Below are 23,713 nucleotides of genomic sequence, written 5' to 3'. Positions count from 1 at the left end.
ACAGAGAGAAAGACAGAGCATGAACGGGGGAGGGTCAGAGAGAGGGAGACACAGAATCCGAAGCAGGCTCCGGGCTCCAAGCTGTCAGCACACAGCCCGACGCAGGGCTCAAACTCCCGGATCGCAAGATCATGACCTGAGCCGAAGTCGGATGCTCAACTGACTGAGCCACCCAGGTGCCCCAATAGTGATTTCTTAATAGTGCCCAGCCCCACCCTGGCACACAGGAAGTTCTTAGTACTTGTCAATGAATATATGTGGTTGCCTTCAGTGTCACATGTGATTTTCCAGGACTGTGTTTTCCTGAAGGGCTTACACTCCCCGAGGGGCCAGACCACTCTTCTTCCATGCCCTTGTTTGCCTGTAATGGCCTGCCTTCTGCCTGTTGTCCCAGAATATTTATTAACAGCACCCACTTAACCTCTGAAAAATGTCTGGTTTGGACAATAAATTTTATGGTCACCTAGTTTTGAGTGGCATCTCATCAGCTTTATTCCCAGCAACTAAGTTCCTTGATGTACAGAACACATACTACATTTGACATTGTGGGGAACAATCAGTTGCTTTCTGGAGCTAAAGTCCTTCCTACAGAGGAAATATTCAATAAATAGATGATAAAAATAAATGGATGAAAATTGAGTCATTATTTTCCTTTTTGGGGGGGAAATAAAATAGGGTGAATACAGGATATGAGTCTAGGAAGCTAGGAATATTGGACTGGGAAACTCTTTCTGCCATTTAGAATTAGAAGTGGCATCACCCTACCTGGGTAGAACATGAGAGCATTTAATAATAAATCCATAATGAGATATAAGGGCAAGACCAAAGAAAAACCCAAGTTAAGGGTATATACGCTTATATATATGTTTGGCCTCAGATCTACTTATGAATAATATTTTCAGGGAATACTACTATGAAATTTAAAGAAAAAACTTAGTTCAGAGCTTTCTGGGTGTTTGCTTGTTTGTTTTTTGATTCTAGGCAGTGTGATTCACTGGCCTAGCCCTCAGGAAAATGGTGCAGTACTTGCTTCCTCATTAATCCTCAGGTTCCTTTTCTTAACTTATTTTGCTCTCTCAGCACTAGGCCCCCATCCCCTCCCTGTGTACCCTGTTTCCTGTGTCTCTCTCCCCCTGTGCACCTGTATACTGGCCTTGGCAATCCAGAGTTCTTTGGTCAATCTTCAAATACCCCAGCAGTGTTTTTCTTTCCAAGTCACTTTCCAAATTATGGAATGGAAGGTGTTATTTCCTATTAAGGGAATTTCAGGCACCAGAAAACCCACTGGGAGGAAAGGCAATCTGAGGATGAGGATAGCATCCTGGAACATGTCTGGAGGCAGCATATTGAGTGGATGGAAAGCATGGGCTTTGGAGTTCGGCCGAGTTGGGTCTGAATTCTGGCTCCTTGCTACTGGAAGTGTGGCTTTGGGTCTTCATTTGTGTGAAAAGAATAACAATAAGACGTGACTCTAAGGTTGCTTTGAAAATTAAATGGGATTGTCTTTGTAAAACACCTAATAATACGTGTGTAGGTTGTAATCTTGCTGAAGGTTATGAGTTAGAGCTTTGGAAGTAGATAGACAGAAGGCTTAACTTTTGCTTAAGGGGAAATAACTTGACACCCATGCTTCTGAAGCACAGAGATAGTAGTGCTTTTCTCAGGATGGTTATTAAGGCTTAAGTGCACGTAAAAAAGACTGACTCCAGTCCTTGAAACATAGTAAGTCCTAAATGAGGTGTGGCTATTATAATAACAGTTATAATTAGATTGTTCTACTATGGACGGGCCCGATGGGTGATAGAGATTATTTTTCTTGTCATTATTATTATCAAATCTTTGGCATTTCTGAATTCGTTTGAGAGATGGATATCTTCCTTATTTCAACATAAGGTAGAACCCTGAATCTAATCAATCATTTTATATAATAACATTTCTTATGTAGGGGCAACTTAGTCAGTGTTTGAAATCCATTATGTTTTTCCAGGGAGAAGCTAAGGAAATGCAAAAGTACATACAGATCACTTGTTATTTTCTGTCCCCCATCACCACTTACCACAGTCATTTGCATGCACCCACCCGATATGACAAGGTGACTGGATCTATCTTTAATGCCATCTTGGGCCGCGGAGAGCAGTTTAGAGCACTCCAGGTAAGCCGCTGTTATGAAACAGGATTGTCAGCTGCCTCTAGTCACGTAGATGTACCCAAACTTATGCTCTGACAGAAAAACAAACATTTGGTTATCTCCTTGTGCGTACTTGGGGGAGAGGGGGGAAAAAAAGAAAAAAAAGAAAAGGATCTGACCTTTTGATATTCACTTTCTCCATCCTGCGTTCTGGCCAGTGGACAAGTAAATAAAGGCTGGAAACTACAAGCCTGCTGTGCCATTCTTCGTCATGAACTAAAATCCAGCCAACGCCAGATATGAAACCAGAAACAAGGAGCATTACTACTCTACTGAGGCACATTGCCTTCCTCGGATCATGTTTTTCCGAAGAGCTACACCTGAATGTGACTTGCTGGGATTCCAATAATCCTTTTTTATGATCGTGGTTACGATCCTTTCGGAAAAAGCCAGTAATGAGACCACTGTCTCTGGTGTGCAGCAAAACCCAGAAGCCAGAGCGTTCCGAGAGCAGAGTGCCGAGGGAGCCTCCTGAGCCACGGGCAGGCAGACCAGCAGGACATTTTAGATGCCACGGACTGTCTGCATTTACTCTTAGTTCAAAGAACTAGGAAAAAGTTGCACAGCACATCTATTGTACTCTCACAAAAGCAGAGCAACAACAAAAACGAAACTGCTAAGCAGATGATGTGTGGGAGTTGTAAACTGCTTAGCATACCAGGCGCACGCTCTCCTCCCGCACAATGTGTGCTTCCTAGTCTCTACAAAGCAAAACTAGTGATTCACATTTGCCCCTTTTGCCCCGTTCCCACTTCACTTAGCTCAGAGGTAGCCCTCCCTATTGAATGCTGCTGTTACCTGGTTAGCGTGTGTCTCCCCTGCTGGACCGGGTGCTGCAGGAGGCCCGGAGCACGGCTTAGTCCTTTTTTTATATTCCTCGTGCCTGGCACACTGTAAACACTCAATAATGTGTGTTGATCGTATGTGTGTAAATCAGAACCCTGGCGAAACAGGGCAGAAGTTCTAAACTGATGGCCAACTTGCTAATATTACCTGTGACTTCTTCTACATTTAAACAGTTATAGATCCTTACTTTCAACTCCACATGCTCGAAGTTACTCGTTTTTTCACGCACCCTAAAAACATCTTCAATGCACCTACCCTTCAGGCCAGCTACTGAAGGGGTTTACACAGATGGAAAAAATCTTTTCCCCTCCTTTAATGAGATTATTGAGTCTGTGTCATGAGCCACAGTCTATATATTCAGAAGCCTCCCTAATAAATATTTTTGGGTTTATTTGATAGTCTTGGCTGTCATCTGAAACAGAAAATCAGTTCAACGCCACAGCAGTTACTATTGACTAAACAGCTCCAAACCTCAATTGGCCAATGTTTTAATCATATGGAGACAATCTGAATTTTACTGCCATTGAGAAACAACAGGAATATCTAATGCAGGAATTAGGAATGCATATCAATTTTCACAGTGCAGTGTGGCCATTATGAGAGTACACTTTCTTGTTGTCATTAAAAGGGCTTTCTGGTAGCCAAACTATTGTTCTGGTGTGTGGTGAGTCTAAAGACTCCAACGGCCTCTCTGCCTTTGATCTTTTGAGTTTCTAAAGTTGTGGGATTTTGCATGCTACACTGATAATCTGGGAAAATGTACAATCACTATAAAAGGAAATTTTCCTATTAGTCCAAGAATAATCGTTTATAGCAAAACCACCTGACAGAAACATGTGGGTGCATATCACCCTCGTGAAGACCAAAGATATTTTTACAACTGAGGATTATTTTCTTCCCTTTGTACAAATCCATATGGTGCCTATTCAGACATCAGTCATCAGCAATACTGTCTAATTCAACCCCAAGAATAGAGTTCACAATTTTTGCTCCAAATATGGATAAAAAGAAATTTTATGAAGAGTTAGCTGTTTCATCTTCCACAGCCCAATTACTTGAGGTCAATGGCATGTAAACTCAACTGGAGTAGGGAAGCAAACATGAATGAAGTAGCCAAGGAGTATGGCTTTCCTGCTTTGAACAGACCCTGCTTCATCTATGCCGTTTCCTGCTGCTTCCTCTCCTGGAGTAAAACATCTTCCTCACTTTGCAAAGGATAATGCTTCTCCCACATTGAACAGTCCATCTGTTGCCAACTCTCATGGTAATCTGGGGGCACCACAGTAAGGACTGCTGAGCCTCATTCATTCATTCAATAGAGAGTAAAGGAGGGAGGTGCCCACTATTTATTGGGGGATCTGTCCCAGGTGGACGTCTGGTTGTGCATGTCTGGTTCCAGAAATAAAAGGAAAGAGGAAGGAAAAAAAGCACTGTGCCAACATGACTTGGCTAAGGAAGAGCAGAATGTTTTCCTCCTGAGAGTGACCTTCCTCTGACAAACAAGAGGGAGAAGGTTCTGGATGGACTCTGACACCAACTCTTTTCTTTTCCCAAATCCTGTCCAGAGGTTGCATTTGTTGGTGAAAGTAATTCTAAGTATGACCAAGCAAACCAGTCTAACCAGGGCATTTGAACCAGAGAAGACACTAGTTGTTGGGGATGAGGAAAAACCTGACTACATATATCATAAGAAAGATCCATCCTTGATCCAAACAGAAGGAAAGGAAAGTCATTGCCATTATTTCAGTAAGCCAAAATGTACTATGACACTTGGAGACCTGAGAAGAAGAATTTAAGGCTACTTTACTCCTCCTACTACTTTATTCCATTTTCTATCTGTTCATCACTTGCATTGAAGACACTGTTGGACTTCTAAAAATGACTGGGACTATTTCAATGGACCTCAGCCTTGGAGAGTTCAAGCTCTGGGATTATTTAGTATTACAGAGAGCAGGAGAAAAGTTCATCCAAATTAAACAACAACAAACTCCACTGCATTTATACAAAATCCTTCTACTGTCCCCAAAGCAAAGTGATTTCTCCCCCACTTTGGCACACATCCTGAAGGCTGCACCTTGGACCTTTGTGAAATCTCCTACAGCACTTCATGTACTGTTGATTTAGGCTTAGCGTAGTGGTGGAGGTCCACTGGGGAACGCGGTGTAGTAGAAAGAGGAATAGGCAGGGAGATAGGGAACATGGATTCTACTACCAGTTCTGCAAAAAGCTAGTTAACTGTCTTTTAAAAAAATTTTTTTTTGAAAAAGGTTTATTTATTTTTGAGAGAAAGAGAGAGAAAGTGCAAGAGACAGAGGGGCAGAGAGAGAGGGAGACACAGAATCCAAAGCAGACTCTGAGTTGTCAGCACAGAGCCCAATGTGGGGTTCAAACCCACAAACTGTGAGATCATGACCTGAGCTGAAGTCAGACGCTTAACCCATTGAGCCACCCGGGGGCCCGGGGGCCCCCAGTTAGCAGTCTTAAAAATCACATGACTTTCTGAGCTATCAGTTCCTTATCTGTAAAATGAGAAGATCAAATGAATTGTTTCTTTGTATCTCTAAAACTGGAAGTTAGAAGACTAATACATAACACGGGTCATAGGGTGGAGAAAACAGAAAGGTAATCATGAAAAACGGCGCACGGTATGATTTGCCCAGGCCTTAAGCATCAAAAATTCTTCAATGGAAGTGACATCTCAATCCTCCAACCCCCCTGGCACCTTATCTGCCCACATCCTTACCAATTATATCCAGTTTTCATCTTGTGTTTTTGTTATTGAAATATATGTTCTATCTTCCCCATCAGCTATAAGTTCCTTGAAAATATAGTCCATCTTCTGATATTCTGCCATTTCTAGCTCTGGATCCATAAATAATCGTCCAAAGAATCAATGGTTCGGATTTAATATTTAATTCTTTAATTAACTTTAATTCTTCTACAAATTATTACATTTGAAAGATAAAATTAAGACTCAAACATTGATCTCAGTTTATAAAATTGGATTTGAACTCTCAATTCTAAAGTATTCACAGAAATGAGCTGTTCTTTTAGTAAACATTCACAGGTACTCATTCTGAGAACCTTTGCTTTTTTGCCCCAATGCACTAATACCAAAAGCCTGCTAAATACATACATACATACATACATACATACATACATACATACATACATAAAAACAAGAGTTACATCTTTGTGCCTGGGTTGAACATATTATCTTATATAATTCTTAAAACAACACTATGGAATTTTAAATGAGGAATACTGCTACTAAGTAGCTACTAAGTCATAGTGCCACTCAGACAGGAATGGAGCCTGGTTTATCTGATTCCAAAGTTCATGCTTACCAGTGCATGCTCCCTCTGTGTTTGATTATCCACCCAACACAACCTACCTAGACTGTTGTCTCTGTGAGTCTTTAGTAGGAACCCTACATCAATGTGAGGCAATACAGCTAAAATTATTGAAGAAAAAGGCAGTATGTAAGAGCTTTGTTGTAGTGAAAAGGCAGTGAATTTTATTTGGCGTTCTTAATTTAACGCTTACTTAGCCCCCTGATGGCTTCACAATGTTAGGAAATTTACTGAGGCTTAATAAGCTTCAGTTCTTTGTCAGTAAAATGTGGACAATAGCACTTATCTCAATAGTTTTTATAAAAAATTCAATGAGATATTGTATGTTGAAATACCTGAAATGCATAGTATGTGCTCGATATGTCCTTCTTTGTCCCCCTCCCGAATCTGCCTTTCAGCATAGGCACTGCCTTCGCAAACAAAGTCTGTAACAATAAAAAATGCTTTACCTCCTTAGAAGTTACCGGAAGGCACCAAGGCTCCAGCCATCCTGAAAGCCATTTGCTATCAACACTTCCATTGAGTTGAATGGAAGTTGCTCATCCTGCCATATACAGGATTCTTTTTTGGGTCTTATTTGAGTACTTCGTGGTCCAGAACTATGTTCTCCGTGAGCCAATCTCACAATGATACTTATATTGAGTAAAATCACAAGTATCCTTTCTCATATGTTCCTCCTTAATTTATTTTTTAAAAATGCGGCCACTGGTTCTGCAACAACAGTGACCTCTACAGGGGTATTCATCGATTCATTTGCCAAACATTAAGTATCTTGGACTAGAGATGTAAAGATGAAAATGCATGGCCCCTTAGATATCTCACAGGACAGCAGGGGAGAAAAGAAATGAAAAGACAGTTAGAATGCAGCATAGAGCTATCTATGACTGACTGGGAAAGCCATGCAAAGAGTCTCTGACTCTTTAGGGCACTCGCCAGACCTGATCAGCAACTGTGGCCTTCAGCCATCCAATTCACTCATCCAACAAGTCCTTTCTGATGTTTGAGACTAGCCTAGAAACACTCGCAAAGATATGTGGTATGAGACATGACTTTCAGGACTCTTCTCTCTTTATAGAAGCTGGTTGGCTCAAACCCTTGCAAATCCAAATTGAATAAAGCAACGTCTTTGTCTTTTGGTCTTGACCATGTAGCCTCAGTGTTATGTGGAAGCATCAAGGGCCAACTCCATATCTGATGTATGACTCCCCGCAACTGAACTCAATCCAGTGCCCCCCTCACTGCCGCCTGCCAGCAAAGCTTCCTTGGCTCACAGGGTGGCTCATTCCAGTTGAAGCAACTTCAGCTGATAGAAAGTCTGCCATCGAATAAGCCAAATTTACCATCCTATAGAGTGAGGTGTCTTACATTTTTGTCCCCCATGGACTTCCTTTGGGTCTGATGAATCTCCTTTTCAGGATAATGTTTCTAAGTTCAGAAATGTATACTCTTAATAGAAAACTGTGTGTGTGTGTAATATAATAAAATATAACAACATATATTAAAAACAAAGTGTGATATAGATTCATGAGGTCTTTTTTATAACCTATTAATAATAAGATCTAGAAATAGGTATAATAATTACCATAATTTTGAAGTAGTGATATGTGTGATATTTTGAGACATCTGTATCAACTGTAATGTGATATGAAAATAGCTCTGGGGGCGCCTGGGTGGCTCAGTTGGTTAAGCGGCCGACTTCAGCTCAGGTCACGATCTCGCGGTCCGCGAGTTCGAGCCCCACGTCGGGCTCTGGGCTTATGGCTCAGAGCCTGGAGCCTGCTTCCGATTCTGTGTCTCCCTCTCTCTCTGCCCCTCCCCCGTTCATGCTGTGTCTCTCTCTGTCTCAAAAATAAATAAACGTTAAAAAAAAAATAGCTCTGATCTCTATTGGTGACAAAGTGATGGTTCTGCTAACACTACTGTGGTTTGTTGCTCACATTCATAACTAAAAGAAATGGGAAATTACAATCACAGGGTAGTGGAAACAAGGATGCAGTTTTTTTTCCACCCAAATTCACAGACTCCCCTGAGTTCTCATAGACTACCCCATAGTAAAGAATTCTTTCACAGAGATTTTTAAAAAACTGTTCCTTGCAACCACAGACAGCAAATAAGTCCTCTTGAACTCTCCTGCTTCTCCTAAATTAAGCCCTCCAATTCAAAAACTGACATTGTTTCCATATTCTTCAGTAACCTTATCACTTTGTCTGTATGAGATAGTTTGCTAATTCCTAATTAAAGCACCGAGACCAGAAAGTCAGCAAGTATCCCAGTGTGTTACAACTAGCCCACAAAACCCCAAAGGGATGAAGGATAAACTTGCACTGGCACCCTCTCATAATGAAGTTGTCTCTCACAGGAGAAAAGTCTGTCAAAATGGTTATTAAGCATTTTAAAGTCAAAGCAATACTTTTTTAAAAAGAGGAGTAATTGACTTTTAATGACAGTTGATTTTCTTACTGAAATGATCATTTTAAACAAACGTGTAACACAAGGCATCAGTAACACAAAGCAAAAAATGAAAAAGTTTTTTCCCAAGATGACTGGATTTGTCATTTTTTTGGCCTATGCTACATGTGTGTATTTACAGGTTTTTGAAGACTGCACCTTTCAACAGATAATAAGCAGGAGTCTCTGATCCTAGCCATAAACTAGATATAATTGGATCTCAATAGAGGTACAATTAATTAAGCACCAATTCTGCTCTGGAAATAAAAAGATGAATAAGAAATGGCTTCTGTCCACAAGGGAACCTAAAATTTATTGAAAGATGTAAACATATGACAAAAATAATTATACAAGGGAGACTAAAACCATCATTTATTGGAGGGGAAGAAATAGCCAAATAATGTAAAGAAAAGATAATAATCAGTAGACTTATATTGTCAATCAAATGGTTTTGTTAACAAGGCAAAATGATACCATAGACTTTCAAGGCATCCTGTATTATAATACTATGCAAACACCATTATCATTACTAGGATATTCTTTGTCTTTCCCACTTGTTTGAGCTCTTCACAATTATCCCATATAACCTTGAAGTACCTCCCACATGGTATCCTCTCCACACATAATATAAATAAGTGAATGAAGGTGTAACATACTATGCGAAAGGCGGAGGACAGGGGTTTGAAACCCAGTTCTGCAATTTGCTTGGCTGTGTTAAATTTGAAAGCTCTTAATCTCTCTCTAAACCTTAGTCATCTCACCTGTAAAACGGGGATAATAACAAGAATACTAGGATTTTGGTATAGATTATACGATACCTATAAACTGTTTAACAAACAATCATCCTTCAAGGAATGTCAGCTATCGTCACAGAAGGAAGCATGTAGAACTGATGCTCAGAGCTGGAATGAAATATGATGACCCACTTCCACTTTCTCCTTTTAAAGAGTGAACTCAAGAGATTGTAGGTTGTCCCTAAGGCCATATTTCCAGTGTGAAAAACAGGAACAGGTGAAATCCCAGTTCTCCTGAGCTTCCCAGCTTAGTAAGTTTTAATAATAACCAGATAACACTCTTCTAGGTCAAAAGAGTCTTAATACCATTTGGTTCTCTAAAACAAAGTAATGTTATTGTCTGTTTACTCCAAAGTTTACATTCTCTGAATTCATAAAAGTGAGATACCTTAAGTACCTTTCCCATATTATTTGTCAAGTTGAAGTCTTGGATATATATCCCTGAAGCATTTCTATTGCTACAAATATTTAATGAGGAACAATGAGGCATGCTCTCTGCAGGCTAGAGGATGTGGCCCTGAGACACGAGCACATCCTTAGCAAAAGTGTTAAAATTGACACCTATCTATTTTTCTCTCAGATACTAGGCTTGAGGATTAATATTTTTCATTTGTTTACAGTCTATCAAATGAGACACTCCTATGACTACAGATATAAATCAAGCCACAGTCAATCAAGATTATTTCCATATATGTAATTTTAATCATTTAGTGATGAGTTGGTGATATAGAAAGAAGTTTGCTGTTGTTGTTTTTAACCGTATGAGTAAATGGCTTATACAGGAATTAAATGCAACAATGTATGTGGAAATATAAAGGGTCATGCTGGTGATAATAACCATACTATTTTATTACTGTTGCTGTTGTTACTGCTATACAAACAAGAAGCTCAAGAGCTATTTGTTGAATGAATGCTTGCATAATGGCCACGTTCTTAGCTATCAAATGTTGTGGTTATCATCAACCGCCTTAATCAATAAAACTTGCAGAAGATAAATCCTCGAGGTTGTAGTAAAGATTAAATCACATAATATGCAGGAACGTGTCTAGTATAATCTGGTAAGTGTTAAGCATTCAAGAAATGTTAGCCGAATCTTAACTTGTAAAATGATTAATAAGGACAAATTAAAGATAGCTTGAAAATTTGATGAAACTTAGATTCCTAGAAAAAGCAGTTGGCAATGAAATCTCATTACAGAGCTGCTGGATTTAAATGAACTCTAAGTACAATATCACACATTTATCAACTTTCCCCAAATGCCGCTACTGCAATTAGAAAATATAACGCATTACTCAGGGTTTGTGTTGTAATTGCATAAAAGCAGAGCGAAGGTGGCAAGTTTCCCACAGGTGATAAGATTAGCTTCCTCCAGCTTTTAGAATCATGGTCATAGAACCAGGTGGAATGATTTTTAATGCAGACAGTATTTGTACTAGACAAAGTCAACTTGGCTTAGCATTTCACATGAGCTAGTCAAGTGTTCGCCTGCGCAGTGTGGGCTCTTTTTCCGCTCTCTTGCTGTTTAAATAAATTATAGGAGAGGGGAATTTTAGTTTGGAACTGCTACTAATCCATAACATGAAAGTCATGTTTGCGAATATTTGTGCTCTTGGCATCATATCCTTCAAAAACTCTATTTCAGGAGAATTTTTCCATTAAGTCATGTATTTCCTTTGTTTCTAATTCCCTTGCATTCATAATTCAGAAATGTTTTCTTAGTGTAACATACCCTCAAGTATGTCTTTTCCTGAGGGTTCCTGTATCTGCCAGAACACTATGATCTTACTTACCCTGTTTTGCCTCTCAAACAGGTAAGTACCTTCAAAGAGATTTCTCCTTCAGCCATGGGATTCCTTTATTGCAAAGTAATCTAAAAAAAAAAAGAGATGGAAACCAGAGTTTCTCTGACTGAAAGGAGCTTCGAAGCGATACAATAACTGAAAAGCCACGGTGGAGATTCTCAGCCTCTAGGATTTATCTCTTCCTCCCTTGTTGCTAACACCCCACTATTAAAGCATTGTGTTTGGTTCTGTGGTGACCCTGGATGAATCCTCCCCTTTCATCCAAGCTTTCTCAGCATTGGGGCACTGCATAGTTCCAGACGGTACATGGGAGTGCTACAGAGGCTAATCTGACTGCAAATGCGGAGGACACACAGTGACCTCCCTTTCTTCCCAGACACCAAGAAATCTTTACTTTGTCCTTGAAAAAACCTTTTTCTCTGATTCAAGGACACCATACCTCCCAGCAGAGTAGAGTGGCACCAGAGAGAAGCAGCGATCAGAGCCTCCAAGGCCTCATTCGTACACACAAATTGAGCCTTGCTGGGCAGCCCCTGAAGGTCCCAGGATTCACTTTCCTGAATTAGCCTCAGAATTATCCTTTCTTGACACAGAGGTCATGGCTTCCCTCACCCTCCTGTGCCTGTCCCCAGCCCAATGTCCCTTCTGCCTCTTGTTCTCCCAGGAGGAACCTCAGCTTTTCACCGAGAATGTTTTTTTCTGGGCCTCTCAGACTTTGTTTTAAAGCCCCCTCCTGAGCTGCCTCCTAGGGCCTTCATATTTAGCAGCAAGTTGTGTGGCATTTGAACTAAAGAGGGCAAAGAGACAAAAGTATCCTGTAGCTAAAATCACCGACCTAGCTAAATTGAGACGAAATGTGCAGAAATTACCACTGCCAGTTGCAGGCTTCCCACTTTAAGAGTGATTATCTCTCCTATGCACATTTATACTTTGCCCCCATGATTTGGCTGATCCGTGAAAGAGACAACAGTGCGAGGCTTATGAGCCTTGAGTTTGTAAAAGGCTGGACCAGGTGTGCTAAGGACTAGGTTTGACCATCTCTGAGATTCTAAGAGGTGGATGCATAATTCTTATTTGTTAGCACATGGTCTTAAACTCTGGAACACTAAGAGACGCTATTCCAGCCCTTCTGTTTTGAAACCAAATTCGCGAGGATTCTAGACACACTATTGACTGCCAGCACATAAAATGTATTCTTGTGGCCTTGAACCTGCCTTTGACACATGCTTCATGTAAAGGCTAGGTTTATGGCTAAAGCAGCGCATAAGCCTTTCCCCTGGAGAACCAACTCAAGAAACCTTATTCTTTTTTTATCTTTTATTCTCTGCATTCTACTTCCCTTTTCCCCACCCACCTGCGGGCAGAGCAAAGATAAAGACTGAATAGCTTCAAAGAGTGAAGTTAATTCAAAGCAAGAGAAATTGAGTTCTCTCTTAACTATGTTGCTTTCCTTATTTTGCCAGGCGGCACCAAGTCTGGAGGCAAAGGTGGAAACAAACCTTTCTGAATGTGGTATCCCTTGTTAAGTAAGGCCCTAGACTCTGCTTTCCAAAATAAGGAAGGTGCAGACAATTAGGGAGACAGGTTCAGCTATTTGGAGATTGGAGTCTCCCCCTGGTCAAGAGGAGGCAACACTTTTCAGAGTTTGTATGCTGCCCTCTCCTGGCCTGTGTATACAGGAGTGTTAACAGCTCATCAAGCGTATCGATTTTCATCCCATACCTGTGTGCAAGGTACCTGTGTACACATGAGACTGTTTAGAATACTCAGAAAATCTCACTAAATTTGATACTTGAAGCTTATTTGAGGAAATAAACTCATTATTGCTTTGACTCTTGGATTCGTATTTAAGGATGCCAATCTTTATGCCATCTTCTCTCATACCCTAGTGCTTTGACCCTCTCCTTATTCGTCCTCTTACTGCCATGTGGGGCTCTGCTCTGCAAATCAGTGTTCCACATGAGCTGGGTCCTATGGATGTCCTGGCCAAAGACATCTTCCCAACTAAAAGTGGTGGCCATGGGAAATATCTGTATTTAGATTAGTGGTTTGAGGACCATACTTCAGCCTGACATGTGATCAAGAGTAATTCTATGCATTATTAGTCAGCACGTCCAATTCATATAAAGGAGTACTCTGTCGTAGGAAGAGAAACAGCTAAGTGAACACAGGAATAGATGGCACCGGAGGCCGAATTTATAATTGCATGTTTTCCCCTTCGAAACAATTTGTCTTATTTGGGCTGGTCCTTTGTGTGACTTGTTTTAAGCCCAATACTTGGCACGTTTGGTTGCAATAATTCATTACTTTCTCCTAAATACTTAAAGGACCCTGATACTGAGAAAATGCTTACAATCTGGCATGATTGCTGTAGCGACCCTGGGGTACAAACATGGCTGGTCTAATCTGTTGTGTGCCTGTGACTGCGCAGCCTCTCAATGTTTGTCCTTGACCTAGGCCGGCCAGGCCTCTCCATATCAATAGGAACTCGGGCGCCCAGACTGGAAGCCTAATTCCATTCCTTTGCTTTAGAAGAAGAGGGCTAAGGAAGAGGTGTTTACTCTAAAGAGATTTAAAGGCATGTACCTTGTTTAAACTTTACCAAACGGGTAACTTGCGGGCATCTAAAGCTCTGGCTGGCTATACTAAAATGCACAGGGAATGAACTTTTGATTACTTCTCTCAGTGAAGAATGATAGCACAAAACAATGAGTAATCAAAGCATTGTTTACATTTATCTTCAAAAAGCCATCGTGTCTCTTAGTTCAGACAAAGTGTGTATATACATTCAGTCTCAAATTTACTTTGTCACCACCAACATGACCAAAGTTGCTTTAGAGTTTGAATGGCAAGAGGGAAATGGGCCTCAATTTATTTCAGATATTATATTTATAGATTGAAAATGTTTATAGTGACACAAGACTACACTTTTAACTGTAAATAGAATTTAGTTGGGTCAATTAATTATATTTATTTAAATAGGTGAATTCTTCACAGTCAGTTTCCTTTGTGATGTAAAAAGAGAAAATTATTCATCTATAAAATAAAAATGCTCTCTCCTAAATAAAATATTCATTTGCCATGTATATTCTCTGACATGATTTCAAAAATACCCTGTTAAATCATTCAAACTTGGCAATGGGCAAAAATATGGACATTTTTCATGACTACATGCATGCATTTTCCTTAATGACAAAAGAACATGTTCATTTGATAAAAAAAAAAAAAAGGGTCAGTGTAAATTCTCCATTGTGATATGTAAAACAAATACCTTTCTTATAACTTCCTTATCTACCTTGGGCAGGCACATGTCTTGGATAAGGAGTGCCCTGAAAACCAGCCATGACAGAATGGGGAATTGATTGCGAATTACCAACGGATGGTTTGAATATGTTCCACCAAGAATCCACAGAGAACAGTGCTAGTAAGATAAGGTATTCTATTGCTCTTGCACCTGCTGCAGTGGCATTCTCTTGTTGAACTAGAGCCTCAATCCGAATATGTTCTTCACTGCAGGAAAAGCTGGTTTTCCAGGCATTCAGAGCAGTTATACACCAGTTATTTGAGGATCGCCCAAAGCAAGACTAATCTTTTAACTCAGGCTTCATTCAATCTCTATTGGCTTTTCGAAGGGCAAGACTGAACTCATTAAGCAATGTTAATTTAATCACAAGTAATCAACAGGAAAAAAAAAGTTATATAACCATCTTCAAATTTTGAAATCAAACATGGTAAAAACCCAGGGAATAGATTTTTTTTTAAACAAAACTCATGTCTCAAAATAAGATGAAGAAAAAATGGAAAAGAAATGGCCAGATGTCTACCGAATTTAGTATCAAATAAAATCAAACCAAAAATGGGCATTTCCTTACAAGTATCACATTTATAATACATTTCCAATTCACGACTTTTTCATGGAGTAATATATGAGGTCTTGAAACTCATCCTGCCTGAGGGTGCAGAATACAAACGCATTTTCCACTCATAAGACGATGTAAAAATAAATCAGGTACACAAGAAGAGTCACTGACCATTACACTGAGAAATCCCTTTCTCCCTTCTCTCTTCTTCTTCAACCACAGCAAAGCGATACAGAGATATTTCACTCAAGAGCTTAGTCCACGTTGGCCATTCGCTTTAAAGATCAAAACCATGCTCAAGTCCGCTCTGGTTCCTGTTCCTCTGGGGAGGCTATTAACCTGATAGGTAGGTGGGAACGCTCAAAGCCTGCTTTCTAACAATCAGATAGTGTTTGAGTTGCTGTAGGTCACAGTTATAACGGAGGTCACCGAGATACAGAAGTGGGCAGCATGGCAACATGCAGGTACTGATGTTATTTTAAAGGAAGAGATGACGGTCAAGTTTGAAGGTCCTTGTTTTACACTCACGGATAATTCGATAGGTGAATACACCCTGTGGCCCCCAAACACATGTTAACAGCTTTGATTATCCAGGGTGAATCAAGCGAGCCACTCACTCAGTGCTTTCTACTCTGACCGGCAGTGGAACCAACGATGTCCATTACTTTTAAGTGCCCGGCGAACGTAGAAACCAGAAACCTTGTCTGTGCCACATTAGTCGTGACAAGCTGCATACCTGCAATGACGTGATGGAAGCCTCCTCCTCGGGTCCCTCTCCTCTGAGCTATATAGTCCACTGCCGGCCGCGCGCTGGCTCTCCCTCTGCCGCCTTCGGGGGCCGGAGTGCCGCGGACGCGCATGCGGAGGCGCGCGGGGCTGGGGGCCGCGGGCAGCCGGCTCCGCGGGGCGCGCTGGGCTGCGGCTCGCAGATGTGCACGGGCGCGAGACTCAGCTCTGACTCGGCGCGGCGCTGCACCGGGATATTACCGCGGTCTGGGATTTCTATTGGCTCCGCGCACCAAACAAATCACACCCGCCACCCCCCTTCTCGGTTTCACTCAGCGCTTGTTTCTCATCTAAGCCACAAACGTTGCAGCCACACACACTTCACTCGCTTGCAGTGTTTCTCTTTTCCTCCTTCCAGTCTGGATTTACAACCCTGTGGTCAGCTGTAACATTTTTTTTAGCAGACTTCCAATCCAAACCTTCTTGTTTATGTAGAGAAATTCTCCATCCTCTAAACCCGCAAAAACCACTCATTCCCCTCAGATCTTCCTCCTTTTGTTGATGGGTTTGCAATGTGAAGAATGTACAAAGCCTGCGTGTGTGTGTGTGTGATGCGTCCGTGTGTGCGCGCGCGCGAACACACACACGCACACACGCGCACACACGCACACACTCACACACACACACACACACACCAGACTCCTTTTGTTTTGAATAACTGAGGTCAGTGAAATTAAAGGCAAGCTGAGCCCAATAACCTAAGTGAGAGCTCAACTAATAAAATCTTGAATGAATTCAGTGGAAAACACTCATTGCTTGAGTTTGTTTTCTGCTCCAAATAGAGCTTTGGTCATTATCCCTATTTTTGTTTATTGAATGCAGAGGTTTTTAATGCAAATCAGACTCTTACAGCATCCAGTGAACATGGAACAATGACGCCAGACCAATTCTTGTGCTGCGTGGGCTCCGTGTGTTGTATCAGAAGGCTCCAGTGACGCCTGCCTGCTTTCTCTTACTCTTTTTTGGTCTTCGGTCCACTGAGGGTCTCAAGACAGACACTCTCTTAGTGGGATTCACTGGCCAAAGAAAGCTGGTGAGACTCTGCTGATAAAGTTTCCTGAATTAAAAATTTCAATCTGTATATGCCAATAGTGAGGAAATGGGCCCCTCAGCAGAGAAGGAGCCCAAGAAACATTTTCTGAGTCTGACAAACTTGGCTTGGAAAATTAAGAATAAAATAAAATTTCACTGTGTTTTCTCAAACAGACCTTCCCTTAGCTTCCATCCCCCCTAAAATCATTTTTACTTGTGCCTGTGAAAATTTTAATGATGGTTATTTTTGATAAGAAACGTTGCTTCTGAAATACTGAGCTCTATTTTGATTTTTGACTTGAAATTTTTTCCCAATGTTATGACTTTTGTATACTATTTTAGTATTTGATATTCTGGTTTCAGCCCAGCTCGCAACACATTTTGTTGCAAAGTCATAGGAAATAAAAATTAGTTTTGAAATTTATTATCACCAAACAAACTACGTGCTTGTTTTTCTTGCTTGGACATGTTCCAAGAAGCCTTATTTTCAGAAGAGGCCAACCTGAAACCAGCCGAAATTAACAAAAGAAATACAAAACAAAACCACATTTATCCACATTGGTTTCTGTCAACCACAATCCAACTTGAAATGGCATCTCCTTATTACTTTTACAACTCCAGTCCGTTCCTTTTCCTTAGTTAAAAAAATAACACTGTCATAAATCTTTGAATGTGTGAAGTGTATTTCCTCTAAAGGTCTCAACATGTGTAGAAAGAAAGGAGGTATAGGTAAGACTTTCCAGATTTTCCAGGTGGAGAAACAGAGTCAGAGAGTGATAAAGTGATTTGCCTTAGGTTATGAAGGTAGACAGCAAACAGAGCTGGGGGATTCAATGATTGCTTTCCTTCTTATCTTTTGAGATTACTGTTCTATACAAATTATTCAACTCAAAGGAAAGTAAAGTGTTAATACAGCAGATTTTGGATTCGCATGTGCCTTTGCAAAGAAGAGCTAACAATTCGTGAAATCATATGATCAACTTGATAAATAGTTATTTTACACATTATTCCAGGACATGTCATGGTATGTTCTGATAAATTGCCAATAATTTGTAGTTTCTTAGAGTTGTCTTTCTAGAAAGAAAGAATTGACTGATAAAAACAAGCAGGTTATGATATTTTCTGCTTGTTATTGGGGGTTCACTATCACTCTTTGTATCCCTGAAAAGACAGTGTCAATAAAATCATGGATAACTTAAAGTCACAGAGAAATCTTAAACTTTATTTTAGGTGATAATTCAAGCCTTCTTTCTTTTCATTAATGAGGAGCAAAGCTGGATGGTTAAGAGACACCTCTTCTAACCAATTAGTCACGTGATTAAGAGAAAATAAATTATTAGTATTTATTTTTCTACATTTTATTCTTTTGATCATTTTGCTACTTTTAAAAGATAGTTTTCGAATACTTTTCTCAAATGCTGCAATCCAATTTGCTCTTTGTACATGACATAGGTGGCAGTAATAGGAAAAACTGCATCTCAGAATGCGCTACAGTAGACTGGCAAGCAGATTAATGGCAGAACAATCCTATTTTATTTTCCACTCATTCAGCCACATCAGGATCATCCTGTTAAGGTCACTGTGTGTGGCACTTTTTACAGGAGACGTTCACAAATTGGCATGTATCCAGAGGAGTCAATAAGACACATGATTCTGGATATTATAATTTATAAGAGATGATGGAGAGAATTGGGAAGTTTGTCTTGGAGAAAGGACTTGAGGTGAACATGATAACAATTTTCAAATAATATATGTGAAAAAGGAAATATATTTATCATCCATATATGCTTCTCATGTATTGTCATTTTCACAAATATTTTCTTGAATCTTTTAAGAGCCCTATGAGGAATATAGGATAAGTAGTATTAGCCTGATTTTACAGATAAAGTCTGTATAGAAAAGGATAGTAAGCTAACATGATTTAGTTATGGTTAAGCCAGTAAAGGATGGGAAAAACTTGAAAAACATTCCAAGCCCAGTGCTCTTCTGGGGAGAAGGTAAAGAAGGTGAACTAAGTTCCAAATAGGGTAAGATTTCTCATAATAAGGGGATGCAATTAATTGTAAGGATTTCCTGGCAAATTGATGCTTTGGCAAGGACTGAAGTAGTCAAGAAAGGGCTCACATTCATTGAAAGAGATTATTAAAGCATCGCAGAAAGGGTCAAACTGGATGATCCATGGTCTATTTCAGTTTGACAGCATCTTTGATTCTATTATGGGCCTTCAGATGTTGTAAAAGAACTTGTAGTTTCACCAAATGATCTTCATGATATATTATTAAGTTTAAAAAGGCTTTGATTATGATCTAAGTATATTTCTGGACTAAAAATGACTACAGGCAGTCTTTTAACATTTTACAGGTATTATAATATGTATAGTTTGTAATAGGAAAAAAATAAAAAATGATATATGGGGAAAAATAAAAGAGGTTGCAATTTTTCTCTACTATTCAAAGATATGAGATTTCCACATAACTAGCATACTGAAGACTGATTGCATTCCTAATAATATAAGCATCATACTTGATGTTTCCTATACCTATTTATCATTTTCTTTCCAATTTATATTAGATACCTTTTTAATGCTGATATTTTTTCTTGCTTATCTCATATTCATCTTAGTAGCTTTCTTTTAACCTCTCAATTTATTGATAAATGTATAAATAAATGCTTGTTTAGTCCTTTTATTGCTATAATAATTTCCCTTAGGTTATTATGACAGTTTAAATTTGAAATTATTAAAATGATTTTTATATGTGAAAAATTTTAATTCTTCAATTTAAATTTATCATCATACATCAGATAAAAATCTTCATTTTATAGAAGGTAGAAACTGTTTATTAATGTTGCATACTCTCATCAAAATCTCCAAATGAAATAATATTTACGATTCCCTGATATATATGAATCTACAGTTTTACCACTCACACATTTCTACTGTTTACATGTATGGAATAACATTTATCTCTCTTGTGTCACAATCTTCCTGCTCCAAATGCATACGAGTGATTTATAAGATTTATATGAGTTTTATAGCAAAAAATATAGCCCTTACTGGGTTGCAGAACAAACTCCTTGAGCATGAGAGTGCCATCTGTCATGTTTGTGTCACCCCAATGGAGCAGAGAGCACAACCCACAGAGGAGCTTGGGAAATTAACAGGAAAGGGAATGACCACATATTCAGCTCAAGCTCTATATTTTCCCTTAAGACCCAGGGAGCAGGTGGCTGTGGGTGTTTTTGATTCATTAGTTCCTGTTCATTAGATGTCAGCAAGTCCTCTGCACTGTACTCTTAGTTCTGAGATATGTATGGAAGGAAGCTAAGAGGGCAGATTCAGAGTAGAGGGAAGATAGAACCACCTCTGGCTTCAATGTGCTTATGACATGGCAGATACAGGAGATAGTTAAAATAAGATTTAGTAATGACAAATGTGGTTGAGATAATGGCCAGGACAGTCTCAATTATAGTGCCTGCCACCCCACAGCTCTTTCCCCAAACTCACAGCCCAGTTAAGGAAGTACTAGATAGTTTCATAGATGAGTGTAAATGCATCAAACTCATGTCCCTATCGCTACAGATATCAGACTGGACTAGGCTCAATGGCAGCCAATCCATGCAAAGATAATGGTGGTAAACTGTCACGGAGATTTCCTCTTTTGAGAATCTTGAACTAAGGCTATTTATGTATCTCTCTCTCTGTCTACCTACCTATTTATCCATCTATCTATATCTTTCCATCTATCCACTTATAGTTGACAATTGATAGCAATAACATAAGCTTAAAAAGTCTGAAAATCAGAGAAAAGAGAATATCCTACTTATGATCATGCTAAAAATGGTCATTTATGAAGTTTTGGCTAGGAATGCAGCACGAAGAATGCAAGCCAAGATGAGGTCCAGTTGTTCAATCTTTCTTAGCTTCCACTGGCTCTATTTATATTTCTCTCGTTTGTATGCATTCTTATACCAAATCTCCCAATGCTTGAGGTACGTTTTGTGAGTTTCTCCTCCTTGGAAATGAGACTACAAGAGGAAAAGAGTGCAGTGAAATATGGGGGAAGCTCCCATAATCTGAAAAGTTTAGATTAACCACAGGCTGAGTTTTGGACGATGGACATTACTGCACTATCATTTGGCATGTGGACTTTGATGTCAACACAGGGGTGAATGCTGAGTCACTTACTGTTTGTGATTTCTGCTTTTCTTCTTGGGTTTTGGTTTTTACATATATAAAATAAGGTTAAAATACCCACAGTGTAGACTTCAAGGAAGATTAAAGTAGATTTTGCTTCAGAGAGATTGTACAATGCTTGGTCCAGAGAAAATACTTAATAAGATGAGGAATCCAAACTCAATAGAGCAGACATTTCATATGCTATGGATAGCAAGAGCTGCAGAAATTCACTAATCAGCATTTGAATGCGGATGGGAGAATCTATGTTCAAAATGAATTGGGAAGAGGTTGTCCTCTCTGGGATTGCCTTTAACACCCACAATATAGTCTACTGATTTGATTTTTAGAGATAATCCCAAATCCTCAGAGCTGTACCATATGGGAAAAGACTAGGCTGCCTATTTCTATTTTAGAATAAATTAAGACTATACAATTATATGATAAGTCTCTCTACACTCCCTAAGGGGAGGGACTATGTCTCATTTGATTTTTTATATCCAGTGCCTACCAGTGTTCCTGGTACATAGCTGGCACTCATTAAAGTTTAGTTGAATGGCTTATTTTATAAATAATTTTATGAGAAAATTGACTGATTGATGAGTTGGTTTGTTAATGGAAAGATAACTTCTTTACATGGATTGTAAATTGGCTTGGAATGTAATTCTAAAAAAAGGGGTTCCAATCTGTTTTGTCCAAGAGAAATACTGTTTGAAGTAAGTGGCTAACGGTGCTTAATTGTATTATTGTTCAAAATACTAATTTCCCCACTCTATTGTACCCATCCCTAAGAGAGAGTTATATAAGTCCTCTTCCTTGACTAAGACTTGGCAATTTGGCTTACTCTGGTCATAGGTTACATTTTATTTCCCCAACAAAGCTTTTAGAGCTATGCATGGCTCCCAGTTGCCCACCGGCTCTCATTTTCTTCCAGGAGACCAGCAAGGTCCTTGGGTCTCTGAATCAGGACAGCATGAGGACAGCCAAATTGATACAGATATGAGGATGAGAAATAAACTTTAGTTGTCACAAACCACTGTGATTTTGTGGTCACTTAGTGACTGTAACAGAACATAGTTTCAGCTGACTGATACCACACACTTTTAAGTCACTTAAGATACCAGAACTCTTTTGCATAGATAAGATCCAGTATGCTTGTTAATAGGCAAATATCCATTTGTCTTACTTACATTGGATATTACACTAATATAAATGCTATGTAATGAAATGCTAATAAAGAAGTATCAGATTTGGCACCTAATTCTCCCTTCTGTGTTCAAGCTTTATTCACCCCAGTGCCATATACTTTCTGAATACAAGGCTCATGTGTAATCAGGAATCATTTGGTGAATATTTCTGAAGCTCATTTCCTGACATGAGGCCACAGAGGACACATTGGGTTGACAACTGTGATGCTCCAGAAGGGGCCCATGCTGGAATGAACATCCACACCAACAGGACCTCTGAATGTGTCTTGATCACTCCTTTCCTTCTTCAGTGACTCTCCTAGGAAGGACAATAGCAAAGGGGGGGTTTGTTCTAATTCTTACCAGACTTACTGATCTATCACACTTTGTTATAGAAGTCAGTTTCCACATCTGTAAGATGGGAATGTTAAGACTTATCACCCGACGTTGTGTAAAAACTATCCATAATATAAGCAAAGTGTTGAGCAAACAGTAATGTGTGTTTACACCTCTGTGGATTTTCATGTGCACTTTCTTCTTTTTGAAATAGTTTTTCACCTTGAAAATTCCTGCCATTCCTTATAGACTCAGCCTGATGCCACCTTGTCCTTCAGCATCCTCTTTTTGTAGTGGATCAGACATTCCTTTCCTTCTAAAATTCCCATTATAGAAAGTCTCCCTTTGTCTTGTTATTCTTAGTGAATATAATATGTTGCCCATATTTTACTGCAAACTGCCCAGACAGATTAACTTCACAATTAAGACAAAGAATTTGGGAGTCAGACAGCCCAGGTTCAAGCCTTCACTACATCAGTGTCTCAATCTCTCTCTGACTCAGTTCCCCATCTATAAGAGGGATATCAATAACCCTTCTTCATGTATGTATCTGGTAGACTTCTTGGCAGTAGACATACAAATAAGCTTTGTTAAATGAACAAGAGGCTGCTTGTGCCATTGTGGAAAGAAACTCTACTTTTCCCTCTCTTCTAGTATATTCTATTTAATAGACACCTTCCATGACTGCTATGTAACATCCATTGGTTACATCTCGGAAAAATTTCTGGAGGAACAGTCAGAACTTAAACACTCTGTAGTGATTTTCTTTGGTTGTGCTTATAATAGTAGAAGGTATTAATTTGTAATTAATTTCTGTTAAGAATGGCAATATACAATATTATTATTTCTTTAAACTCTAGTCTGGGTTATTTAAAATGTACATTGATCGGGTCACCCCTCTCCAGTT

At 39.4% G+C, this 23,713-nt stretch overlaps 1 protein-coding gene across 4 annotated transcripts in view; it reads right to left on the bottom strand.

Moving 5' to 3' along the window:
• GREM2 (gremlin 2, DAN family BMP antagonist) overlaps positions 1 to 16,116 on the bottom strand; it is a 107,949-nt gene extending 91,833 nt beyond the window's left edge. The window contains exons 1-2 of one of the 4 annotated variants that reach the window (XM_042925338.1): positions 16,028 to 16,116; positions 11,420 to 11,499 (exon numbers count right to left, since the gene is read on the bottom strand). In XM_042925338.1, coding sequence (XP_042781272.1) covers positions 11,420 to 11,475 — 56 coding nt within the window. In that variant the 5' untranslated portion in view covers positions 11,476 to 11,499; positions 16,028 to 16,116. Of the gene's footprint in view, positions 1 to 6,722; positions 6,753 to 11,419; positions 11,500 to 15,462; positions 15,495 to 16,027 lie in introns of those variants that run through there. The other 3 variants (XM_042925341.1, XM_042925343.1, XM_042925342.1) reach the window with 3 other exon arrangements.
• Positions 16,117 to 23,713: the final 7,597 nt, after the last annotated feature.

This window comes from Panthera leo, chromosome F3 (assembly GCF_018350215.1).
Source record: "Panthera leo isolate Ple1 chromosome F3, P.leo_Ple1_pat1.1, whole genome shotgun sequence".
Lineage (NCBI taxonomy): Eukaryota > Metazoa > Chordata > Mammalia > Carnivora > Felidae > Panthera > Panthera leo.
The sequence above is the reverse complement of the archived record's forward strand: the minus strand, read 5'-3'. Positions and strand labels throughout refer to the sequence as shown.